Raw genomic sequence first — 12,555 nt, forward strand, 5'->3', positions numbered from 1 at the left:
TTACCTCCATCACATTAAGTCTGGTTTGGCTTTCCAAGGTCATCTCAGGACAAGTTTTCCCTTGGAGTGAACACTAGGATTGTATTGAGTGTTTCCCCTTATTGTCTTTGTATTTAGGGTTAAAGACAAATAACAACTTAGTGCATAGTTATTAAAATACTTCATGAAAGTTTGGAGAAAACCCAGGATTCCTGGGACTGGAGAGATGGCTAAGTAATTAAGAGTACTGGCTGCAGCACCCACATGGCAGCTCACAGGGGTCTGTAACTCCAGTCCCAGGGAATCCAATACCCTCCTCTGGCCTTCATGGGGTCAGACATGCGAGTGATGCAAAGACATACATGCAGACAAAGCACTCATATGCATTATGTGGATGAGTAAATAGACTGGATTAAAAATCCAGGAGCCCTATGAATTTTGTCCATCATCTAATGAGAAAATAAAAATGACCTGCTTCTGATTCAGTGGTCTTATAAATGGGCTTAATATTCTTTCTTTCACTGCTAAATTGCTTACTTTTACTCATTTACTAAACTTTAAAAACTTAAGTATTATAACTTCAAAATGGCTAATGGCAAGTGGATAATGTTTTCCTACATAGTTCAAGACATCTTTATTCTTTAAAGACACTTGGAAAATAACTTTGTGTTATTGTTTTTTCTCCAATCCATGAGTGATTTTGACAAGAACATCATAAAAATATATAATTTAATTCTTTACTGAGAAAAAATGAACCTTACTAAAAGCAACTCCCTACAAAGTTAGGTATTATAATTGTCTCTACTGTGGATTCACTGCTGTGTTATATTTGAGGCTCATTGAACTAAAATTGTTAATGTGACTTTTCATGTATGAGAGTATGTAAAAGAATAGCTTAATTTTAGAACTCCCGTGGATTGGCAATTTCCTTTGAAACATTAACTTAAATTGACTGCAGCTGGGACACTATTAGATATTTCAATCTTAACCAGATGGAGGGAGACATTTAATGACCATTCAAATTACTATTAAGAATAAAGGAATGAAGAAAAAAGATATTTTAAAAACACAGTTTCAACTTAATCACAAGGAAAGAAAATTCTAAGACAAAGCACTGCAAGGGGCCATAACATAAAATACTTAATTAGGACTCCTTCCAAAATGTCAGTGTTTTTGAAAACAAAAGGAGATTGAGAACCTAACAAGAAATGTCAAAGCAGTGCCTAGGGATTTGGCTCTGTGGTAGAGAGCACTTGTCTAGTGTCCTGCAAGACCTTGGGTTCAATCCCCAGTGCTGAAAAAACAGAAGAAAGTAAATAAAAGTCATTAATAGGCAAAAACCAAAGGCAGTCTGAGTACAATAGAGACTAATTAATGATGCTAAGCTGCTGTTGGCTCAGCAGTGACAGAAAGTGTACCATAGAATGTAGGACATAATTAAAAGGGAAGCTGAGTCTGGGGTATGTGGGAAATATTTGTAGTCTCTTTGTAGTAGTTCTGTAAATCTGAATTTTTCCTAAAATATAAAGCTTATAAAACCGCAAAAACATGGAAGAATTGTTCAGTTGCTCAGTGTTTTTATCTAGAGACAAAATGTCTTATATCATTGATTTAAAGACTTACTCAGCAAACATAATTTTTTAAAACATTTAATTCTCTAAAAATTTTTATTTATTTTTATTATCCTGTGAGAGAGATTTGTGTGTGTGTGTGTGTATGTGTGTGTAGGGGGGTCTCTGTGTGTGTGATATCTGTGTGTGTGGATGTAGGTGTATGTATGCTGCAGTGTGCATGTGGATGTAAAAGGTCAACTCTGTGGAGTTGATTCTCTCCTTCTCCCTGTTTGTGAGTTCTAGAACTTGATCTGACAGCATTGTACTTGTGTATCAAGTGCCTTTACCTTCTGAGCCGTAGTCCCAGCCCCCAAATAGTTTTTAATCTCAATGTTGGAATCTCTTTCTTTTGAAGATCACAGAGAAATATTGTCTGTATTCATTTTTCAACTCCACCATTTAATGCTATCAGCTTTGAAGTATACACCCTAATTTGTCACCATATTCCTGCCCCCTAGGGTTTTCTATTACAATTTCTTGTGAAAGTATTATTTGACCTAAAGAAAAATTTAATTTAATTAAAGTTTAATTTTCTTAAAGCTCTTAAATTTTCTTATTTTTAATTTAGAATAATTTTTCTTGCTTAGAGTCACTTTATTGAGTTTTAACTTCTTGGTTTAACTGTATGCAGTAATAGACTGCTTTTGGTACTTTAAATAAAAAAAAAAAACTCTCATTTTTTTGAAAGCTGGCTTTTTCTTCCAGGTCCCTTTGGGGTAGCCTAACTGATTAGGGTACTCAGTTGCTAAAACTCAATGTAAAAAATACTTGGCTTTGATCCTATTCTAAAAAAAGTTATTAAGACATTATTTGCATATTATAAAAGTCACAAATTTAAATGTCTGCTTACTGATTCGGGTGATTATACTACAGCCACCACAATGAAGGCAGGGAAGACCTTTTGGCCAAAGACCTTCTTGTCATAGTCCCAGCAATAACTGTTATGCTATCACTAGAGTTTGTCATTTTCTAGAATTTTTGTTTAACTGAATCAAACAGTAAAAACTTTTGTTTTGATTTTTTTAAATGCTGGGACAGAGGAGACCCCAAAGCCTCACAAATGTTAGGCCAGAATTCTACCACTGACCTACATTCTCACCCCCACCACCTTTTTTTTTCCTTTAATTTTTTGAGATTATAATATAATGATATTTCTCCCTTCCCTTCTTTCCCTTCAGGCTCTTTCATATACACCTCCCTGCTCTCTTTCAAATTCATGGCCTCTTTTTGCATTGGTATTGCATGCATATATGTATATGTATTTACATATATGCTCCTAAATATAACCTGATCAGTCTGTAAATACTATTTGTATGTATACTTTTTATTTTGAGATAAAGTCACTGAGTTGCCAAGGCTGGCCTTGGACTCACTCTATAGCTAATGCAGGCCTTGAGTTTATGAACACCCTACCTCACCTTCCAAAATAGCTACAGTTGCAGGCCTGTGTCACAGGGCCTAGTTGGTAGATAAATTTTTGTGTTTGGCTTTTAGCATAATAATTTTAGGCTGTATTCATTTCACTCATTTTTTATTACTGGAATAAAGTTGATTATAACATAGATATACCACATTAAAAATTCTATTCAGCAATTTGGACATTAAGATTGGGGTTATTATGAACACTTTGTTTCACATTTGAATATGGGAGTAATTGACATTCACACTTGGATAGACACATTTTCTTATGTCTTGAACCAGTGTCCATGACTGTAATTACTAAGTCGCAATTGCTTAATTTTATAATATGCCAACACATTGTTTTCTGAAGCGACAGTTCCTCTTTGCCTTCTTCCACCAGTGTTTCATGAGATTTCTTGTAGCTCCATTTCCCTGCTAGCATTGATACTGTCAGTTTTCCTAATTTAGCTATCTGACAGCTGTGTGTGATTTTAGTTTGCCTGTATTAGATAACTAGGGATGCTGAGCATTTTTTTCATATATACACTAATTGTGCATATATCCTCTTTTGTGAAATATCTGTGTAAATCACTTGTCATTTTCTGTGTGTGTTTGTGTGTGTGTGTATGTGTGTGTGTGTGTGTGTGTGTGTGGTATGGTGTGTGGTGCATGTGTTCTTACACGTATGCATGTTTGTGTGTGTGTGTGTGGTGTGTGTATGTTTGTGTGTGTGTGTGTGGTGTGTGTGTGTGTGGTGTGTGTATGTTTGTGTGTGTGTGGTGTGTGTGTATGTGTGTGTGTGGTGTGTGGTGCATGTGTTCTTACAAGTATGTATGTTTGTGTATGAGTGTTGAGAGTGAGTATATATGGAGGTCAGACGTCACACCTAAGTACTGTTGCTTAGATGTTATCCACCATAGATGTTTTCTATTGGTCTGTATTCACATTCATTTCCTATCATGTCAGCCTTTCTGGAAAGTTCTATATTGGGATAATTTTAGTTTTGAAGCCACAAGTTTAGATCTAAAATTTCTCTTTGGTTCTCTTTTAATTATTTGAGAGTCTCTTTTCCTTTCCAGATTTCTCATGTACCAAAAAAAGTGCTTTGTTTAACTTCCTATAATCTGGAGTAGTTACAAATGCTACTTCAACATCCTTTTAAGTTACAATGTTTAGTTATTCTTTCATTGGGAATGTGCTATATTCTCCTGACTCAGCTGCCATGCAACCTTTTTACTTCATTGTATGACATGTTAAGTTGTAGAAACCCTGTGTTCTGTTACTTTCCTCTGGTGAATGTTTTTTTTTTTCCTTACATTTAGCAAGTAATTATTTGAGGTGGGACAGAGGTTTATATTGCTTCCTGTGCCTCAGCTTTGGTCCTACTGTGGTGCGTTGGCTTGGAATCTGCCCCACACAGCTGTGATTAGTAGATCAGTCAGAGATTTGGGCAGAGTTTGGGGTTCCTCTCTTTGGTTGTTTTCCTGCAGGAAAAGTGCCCCACTGCACCTGTGTGCACCTCACAGTCTGTTTTAGCTGCAGCTGGAGAAACATCCCTTGGAGCACTCTCATCTTCCCTTCTCCAAGCAAGCGTGCCTTCTCCATCCTCCACTGTCATCCTCCACTGTCAGCCTCTTCCTAGTGCTGTAGTCCATGCTGTGTCTGAGTATTTGCCTTCAGGATCTTAGAAAAATCTGTCTAGAAACAAACCCAAACCATTCCATTTTTAATAGGAAAATTTTATATTCTGTGTCTTTGAAATTAAAATACTAAGCTATGGAATATTGTTTACCAAATGCTACTTTTTTTTTTGCAAGTTATGGTTCAGGGAATAAAATAATGTATTAAAGAGGTCCTCATCCTTGACAGTTTGTGACCTAACAGGATAAAATAAATGTGCAGAACTATTACACAGTGGACTGTGACTACCACCCTAAGGGAGACAGGATGGTGGAAATCAGAGGCTTTCTCAGTGTAGACATCAAGAGACATATCGAAAGTAATAGGCATTGGGATGCTTAAAAGCTTAAATGGTATCAAATGGTTGTGGGGGGTAAAGGAAAGAGTGGCATTTCTGGAAGGAGGAGTGAATGAACCTATGGAGGCAGCTTTGTGCTCTAGATATCAATGGTGAGTGCGTCAAGTAATCCCCTTGGAGAAACTGATGAAAAGTGCACTCTCAGACCTTATTAGAAATTCTTGTTCAGAGGTCCAGGGTAAGACCCACAGGTCTGAATTTTTTGGAATCAACCTAGTCTTGTCAGTTAGGTGTCCTGAGACCACCTTTACAAAAGTGGCTTGGCAGGGTACCTGCAGATGCAGATCTAGAAAGATTTAGAAAAGTTAGTGGGATGGTGATAGTCTATGGCTCAGAAATGATGCCAAAAAGTTTACACCGTGTGCCTATTAAAGTGTTTAAAGTGCTGCTTCTTATAGAGATACTTTCTGAAATGTTTACCAAATGCTAGGTTTTTTGACCCAATGTCCAATATTTGCCTCAAAGTCATCTGAATTGAGCAAAGAGAGACTGGGTAGGAGTGTGGATTGAGAACCGACATATGTTGACATTTGAAACGTTCCTGCTACTTTATTAATGTTTCCATAATGAAAGCTAAGTGAAAGCAGATTAAAGTAAAACACTTTTTTTAAAATAAATTTTAATGCAATTACTTCTGTGGTAGGTCATGATTTAGTTGACGATAACTTATTTATTGAAACATCCCAGCTGCCTCTTGAGATTGCCATTACTATGATGGGGTAACAGTACATTGTTGATAAGTTATTTGCTCCCAAATAACTTATTAAATAAAATAATGTAGTGTAAAGCACATAGCACAGTGTCTGGATCTCTATGTTCCAGGAAGGAGCTTATTTTCATTATTGCTCAACTTTGGCAGGCAGCAGAGAGTTCTTAAAGATCTGGCTGAGCACAACTGTGACATAAAATTACATAGAGGAGTTTTCAAAAAAAAAGGATTTAATCTTGCTGAGGTTGCTACTTAAGGAAATGAAGATCTTAGCAGTGGAGCCCAGGAAACCAGCAAACAGGTCACACCTACCCCAGCCTCCAGGCTATCTTGGGATGTATCTGCCAAGAATGGGTGGGTGCTGAGTCAGCCATGGTGAAAGAGGGGAAGGTTTCCGCCTGAATGGGCATGTGCCTACGTGAGGGGATAAGATATCTGAGCCAGCCAGGTAGGCTATGCAGCCAAAAGAAACCAGCCTCACAGGGCTTGCCAGGTCCTATGTAGCCGGGCCAGGTGATGAGAGAGAGCACTGAGATGGGCTTAAGCCTCTTAGCAAATGAGCAAGCTAACAGAAGAAAGTTTTACGATAAGATGCAGTCTTTACACTGGTGAGGTGAAAGGGATGCCGAGATAGGGATCCATAGCGAGCTTCCAGAGGAACTGGATAAGCCACCAGTAATGTCACTACGGAGGTGTGTTGTCCTGGAAGGCTCATAGATTGAACTGCATTTCCAACACCATCATCTTGACTGAAGTTATGACCAGGGTTAGATTAGCCTCTGTCATTGAATTTCATCAGTGATTCTTTCTCATAAGTCTTATCTGTTTCAACTAGAATGATCTACTCTAATACAAACAACTATTTATAAATTGTAATCATTTGTCTCCTCATTCCCATGTCTGGGCTCCTTAAAAAGACATGACAAAATATCGTTTGCGAAGACACAGATCTGCTTATAAGTGAATGATTCTTCATCCATAGACCATGGTCATAAACTATTGTGTTGATGGTGAGAGTCTCTTTCTCCTCTGCCTATGATGATATTTTATTTGTGTTGAAATGTGATTTTATTTGTATGTTAATAAAAAAAAGTTGCTTGGAGGTCAGAGTTAATAGCAAGCCATAGCAGAAGCTGGGTGGTGGTGGCGCACACCTTTAATCCCAATCACATGACAGGCAAATCTCTGTGTGTTCAAGGATACAGCCAGCATGGAGACATACACCTTTAATCTCAATACCAACCATAGAGACCTGGAGGTCTGCATAGACAGGCAGTGACGAGGAGGTCATGTGGTTGGGTCTACAACCAATAAGAAGGCAGAACAGAAAGTCAATAAAAAGACAGACACACAGGAAGTAGGCCTCTTTCTCAGGGGAAGGACGACAGTGAAGGGTAAGAAGGCAGTTTTAAGTCTTAGCTTTTAGCTACTGCTCTGACCTCTTGGGCTTTTAACTCTGCATTTGGCTCTGTGTTTCTTATTTAATAAGACCGTTACATCTACATCTGCCTCCCTCCTAGTAGATACTGCACAAGAAATGAAGAGGATGAAAGCCTAACTGATGTGGTTCTGAGGTTAAGGGTCTAAAACTTCACAGAGACTAGAGGCTCTCAGTCTAACAGTTTACTGATTTGTCTTCATCAAAACACAGCAAAAATCAAAACAAATGGCAAACCTAGTTCTAATAAGCAATTTCTTTTTGTAAAGCATGAGGTTAGGAGTACCCAGGTAACTTATCCAGTCTTTATTTCTATCACTGTAGACCTTTGCTAAATCTTAGTAAACAATATTAAGCTTCCACAGATTATTGGAATTTCATAAATCACACTTATAACAATGTATGTATAGAGCTCTGGAGCAATTACAAGTAGTGTGTAAAATGTTTATTGATATGCAAAAAATGCTTGTAGCATGTATTATGTGGAAAAACCAGATTTCAAACATCGAATGTTTGAGCACATTTTTGTAATAAAATATGTCAGATGTGTGCTGTACAGTAGAGAGGGGACATATGGAAAACTGTTCTGTGAATACCAGTGTGCACTATTTAGAGCACATTCTACTTTTACAACTTTGATCCTCAAGTGAAGGATGTTTATAGTCTTAATTTTGGAGCCACATTGTTTATATAACAAAGAGAACCTCGCAGAACAATTCTTTATGATCTGTGACCTGTAACTTAGAAATTTCACATTGCAATACTTTTAGATTCTGGCAGAGGAAAGATTATAACTCTTGTTATCTTTTTTACACAGCTCATAAGATCAGTCTGACTTTCTATGGTGAAATTAATTTTGTTCTGATTTTCAACAGCTGGCCAGATTCCGTAGCCTCTTGTGTACAGCCGAGGGCGAGACGGCAGCTTTTCTGTTAAGCAATCATCGTCCACCACAGCCCTTGAAGGGCCGCAGAGTAAGAGCATCTTTCTATTAACAGCCATCAGCGTGTCAGCCCAACCAGGAGCAGGAAGGTGGCAAACAAAACAGAACTCAAACAGTCCTACTAGCAGCTTTTCTAGACTTTCAGGTTTATGAATCCCACTTTCCCAGCAGCTTTGCACCACAGAGAAAACCAGGGATCTGGACAAACTAACTTAGCTCATCACTCCTGGATTTACATCAACACGTGTCCAATTGATAAACATTGTTGGGTGTATATTAATAATGCCACAAAGTACACCTGCCTCACCCTTCATGACCATATACAGTCATCCTTACAAACCTCAGACTGCACTAAAAGATTGTTGTGGCCTTTGGCTGATCTTACCACATTTTAAATAGTGTTTGCTAGAAACTTTAAATTCACTTTGAAAATGGTACAATTCCTAAACAAGAAGTTCTTATAGTTTTTGTATTTTTCTTATTAATCAAGACTATGTATTTCCTTTAATGTACTTTTTTTTTTTTCTCAAACTCTCACTGTGAGTACTGTGATAGAGTGTACTCCATAAGACACACAGGGATTAAGACAGAATACTGTGTCTACTTCTCTGACCAAAGTAACCTAGAGTCTCAGTGAGGAATTCTTCAGCCTATAAACAGCTATTTAAGGCATTATTTCATGTAATATATTCACCTAATAATGTTAATGACCACCAGGGTGATCACTGGCATGTTGTGTAGCAGTGTTGGCTGGCTCGTGGCATTAATGCAGTTCAGACTGTCTGGTTACACAATACCATCGCAGCAGAACTGCCCTGAGCTGGTGAACAGGTTCCTACATTTGCCCTGTGTTTTAGCAGAGCAGGGAGCTATCCTATGTGTGTTGTTTTTTTTCTGTCACTAGTGAAAAAAATGAACTGAGTCTCACATAAATGCGTAAGCCATCCAATGCATTTTCCTGGCAAATCTCATTACTCAATTGTACTAAGTCTCTTACATGATTTAATAAGATGCCATTTGGTACTAATTTTAAACTGTTCTGTCTGGAGAGGTTTTTGTTTGTATTTGATGGAGGAAGATGGGTGTCTGTTCCTTTTGCTTTTCCATTATGGAGTGGCCCTATCATTAACTCAGTAACCATGCTTGACTTGAATATTTGTAACATTTTTGCTATTTTCTGAGAAAGTGTCCTTGGGTTTCTTAATTTCAATGATTTGTTTCAGATCTCTCTCATCTTCTAAATGTAAAGCTAATTATTAAAAATCTTCTTTGTATTTTTCTTGGTGGAATAACTTCATTTTGAGAAAATTGTATGGTTAAATCTATTGTCACATAAGACAAGAGCCTGAATATTAGAATGGACACTTCAGCCATTGTTTCGCCCTCTCAGTGTCCAACTTAAGGCCTTGAGGAAGATCCATATACCATAAATATTTAATGAGTTGGATAGGTAAGGATTTATTTGATAATTTTGGTAACTGTCATTCTCTCTGAGATCAATGCAGTCAAATTAAATTAACAATTAAAATAGGATATCTCCTGAAAGTTTTTTTCAGAGATAGTATTTATTAATCCACTTTTTAAGACCAGAGGTTCTAATGGTTTTAAATGTATCAGTGTTAGGTGGGAAGGTATTTCTTGTTTGGAAACACATGCAGGGAAGCATTCTAGTCAGAGAGGAGTCTGTTCTATCAAAGTTTGGAATGCATGGAGGTGGAGACGCTAATGACATCCAAGTGTTACACAGTTGGTAACTCGTGTTTTCCCTGCAGCACATCTCACCACAGTGGGATAAACCTAGCACTGGTTTTCTTGGAGATCATCTGCTTATGTATATCTCTTGGAGGGAGACAGTCAGTGCTTTTAATTTGTTGTAGTAGTCTCTTTCAATAAAACTGTAAGTTACTTGTGTGGATCTCTTACTTCCCATATCACCTCTTGATTTCTGCTTGTTAAGCATTTTGTATTAAAATTTGACTTGATTCAACTTTAATAAAGAAAATGAGGAAAACACTTGTCAGTAGCAAGGCTTTGTATATGCAATGAATGGAATTAGATTATGTATTTTAAACTGTTTGAAAGGAAATAATCTCAAATTTATAAAAGTATTTCAAATACAATGCAAAGCGAAACAAAAACTATTTCCCATGAATTATTTTAAAGTAAAATGCCATCCCAACTCCTTACAGTTTCAGTGTATGCACACCGTTAACCATTAACCTCATGCTTTGCAACCTGAGGGAAGAGCACAAAATTCTTGATGTTGTTCAATGGAAAATACTTTTCATTGTATTGAATTAAATGGATGTTTCTCTGGAGTGGCTGGAAACTCACCCTTACTCCCTAAAGAGGAATTACAACACAATGAATCCTCCACTCCCGCCGTGGGTTGAGAGAAGTCTTCCTGACAGAGCTGCATATTTTCTTGCTTTACCACTATTAGAGCAAATCATCCAGTGGGAGTGTGTGGGTTCATTAAACATTCCTGCTAAGGAGTTTGTTTTTAGTACAAGTTATTCTGGGTGGAGGCTGAAGTTGACTTTTCTTAGCTGTGCTCACAGCAGGGAGAGTCATAAAAAATATTGGAGAGTATATGTCTTCCTGAATTCAGAAGGACTCACCCCTAAGTTTCTGATGGAAGATGTGACTTATAAAAAAAAGTCGATGAAGGTTTGTATTTTGATGAGGGCCTCTGGAAATAACTACCTTTATGTGTGCTGTTCTTTTTTTGTTTTGTTTTGTTTTTTGTTTTTCGAGACAGGGTTTCTCTGCGTAATTTTGCGCCTTTCCTGGAGCTCACTTGGTAGCCCAGGCTGGCCTCGAACTCACAGAGATCCGCCTGGCCCTGCCTCCCGAGTGCTGGGATTAAAGGCGTGCGCCACCACCGCCCAGCTATGTGTGCTGTTCTAATCATATGCAGTTGACTGGAGACAGAAGGAGATGGAGAGACTGGGAACGTCTTGGGGCCTCAGCTACATATACATAATACGGTAGCAAATGACATGATGACAGTTTCCCCACAGAAAGGCACAAATTACTCAATATTTCAAACGGATTGTGAAAATGCTTGTAATTAATGCCAAAAGCAATGGAAAGTGCAAAAACAAAAACAAAAACAAATAAACAAACAAAACCACAGAACAGGAGACAACCAAGAGATTACTAAGATCAGTAAAGCTTCCATATTCCTTACTGGGAGTCAGTGTTCCCTGTGGTTGTCTAGGAGCCATGGCCACATACCTGAAGTTAAGTAGGCTTGAAGACCATCATCATCATCATCATCATCATCATCATCACCACAACCTTCATCATTATTTATTGAGAGGTCCAGTTCCCCTCTGGAACCCTGCTTGAGGCAGAGAAATATGGAGAGTACTCTAGGTTTTCTCAGTGGTGGCATCCATTGGGTGGTCCTCCTTTATGTGGGTCACTATGAGGCTAGACTGGAAATCTTCAGAGGTGGAAGACTTACCACCCATCTATTGCCCCCTGGAAATTTAACAATGACTTTACTGGGTAGCTTATGTATTAATTACTGTGCTAGGTATAAAGACGACTGAGAGGTGATTCCTGCTCTTAGGCAGCTCAAATCTTTCAAGCTGTGAGGACAGACTTGATCAATATAAGACACTAAGTTTCTTAATTTGGAGTACTTATGGAGTAGCATAACAACATGGAGAAGATGGATCTACTATTGGAGAAGTTAACACAGTCAGGAAGGATTTCAGTTGTGATGCACTTTGAATCAGTCATTTTCCTCTCTTGGGGGTCTTCAAACTGGTACATAGTGGTATGGACAAATATCAGGATTATTTTGAGAATGGTGGAAATTTCAAAGTAGCTGAGGCAAATAGTGATATTTACTGACTTACATAATTAAAGAAAAAAATCTAGAAGTTGGGGCTGGAGAGATGGCTCAGTGTTTAAGAGCACTTGTTGCTCTTGCAGAGGACCTGGATTCAGTTCCCAGCAACTTTGTGGTGGCTCACAAGCATCTGTAGTTCATGTTCCAGGAGAGCTGAAGCTTTCTTTTGAACTCTGGGGTACAAGGCACACACATAGTACACAGATACATGTAAACAAAATATTCATAGACTTAAAATAAAAATAAATATATTTTAAAAGTTAAAAATTTCTAGACATTAATCTGGCTTCTGTAATGGCAAAGCAATGGCCAAGATCAAGTGTCAGTCAAACTACACCCTTGCGAGTTCTGTTAACAATCAGTGTACAATTATTCCCCCCTCTGTGAGCCAAACTAGTGCCAAAGGACATGTTCTACGTCCACAAATATTAAGACATATCTGTCCTAAATTTTCCTTGGCCAAGAGCAAATCTCCTTCCCAATGCTTAACCAAGTTACCACAGCTCAAGGGAGGAGATGTCTCTATTTAATCTTGTCCTACTCTTTTTTATATGCCTTTGAACTTACTC

At 37.9% G+C, this 12,555-nt stretch overlaps 1 protein-coding gene across 2 annotated transcripts in view; it reads left to right on the plus strand.

Annotated features, from left to right (window-relative positions):
- The window catches only part of Ca13 (carbonic anhydrase 13), a 30,799-nt gene extending 20,665 nt beyond the window's left edge, over window positions 1-10,134 (plus strand). For both annotated transcript variants that reach the window (XM_006994726.4, XM_042271131.2), the window contains exon 7: window positions 8,054-10,134. In XM_006994726.4, coding sequence (XP_006994788.2) covers window positions 8,054-8,173 — 120 coding nt within the window. In that variant the 3' untranslated portion in view covers window positions 8,174-10,134. The remainder of the gene's footprint in view (window positions 1-8,053) is intronic.
- The last annotated feature ends 2,421 nt before the right edge of the window (window positions 10,135-12,555 follow it).

Source organism: Peromyscus maniculatus, chromosome 2, assembly GCF_049852395.1.
Source record: "Peromyscus maniculatus bairdii isolate BWxNUB_F1_BW_parent chromosome 2, HU_Pman_BW_mat_3.1, whole genome shotgun sequence".
NCBI classification, from domain to species: Eukaryota; Metazoa; Chordata; class Mammalia; order Rodentia; family Cricetidae; genus Peromyscus; species Peromyscus maniculatus.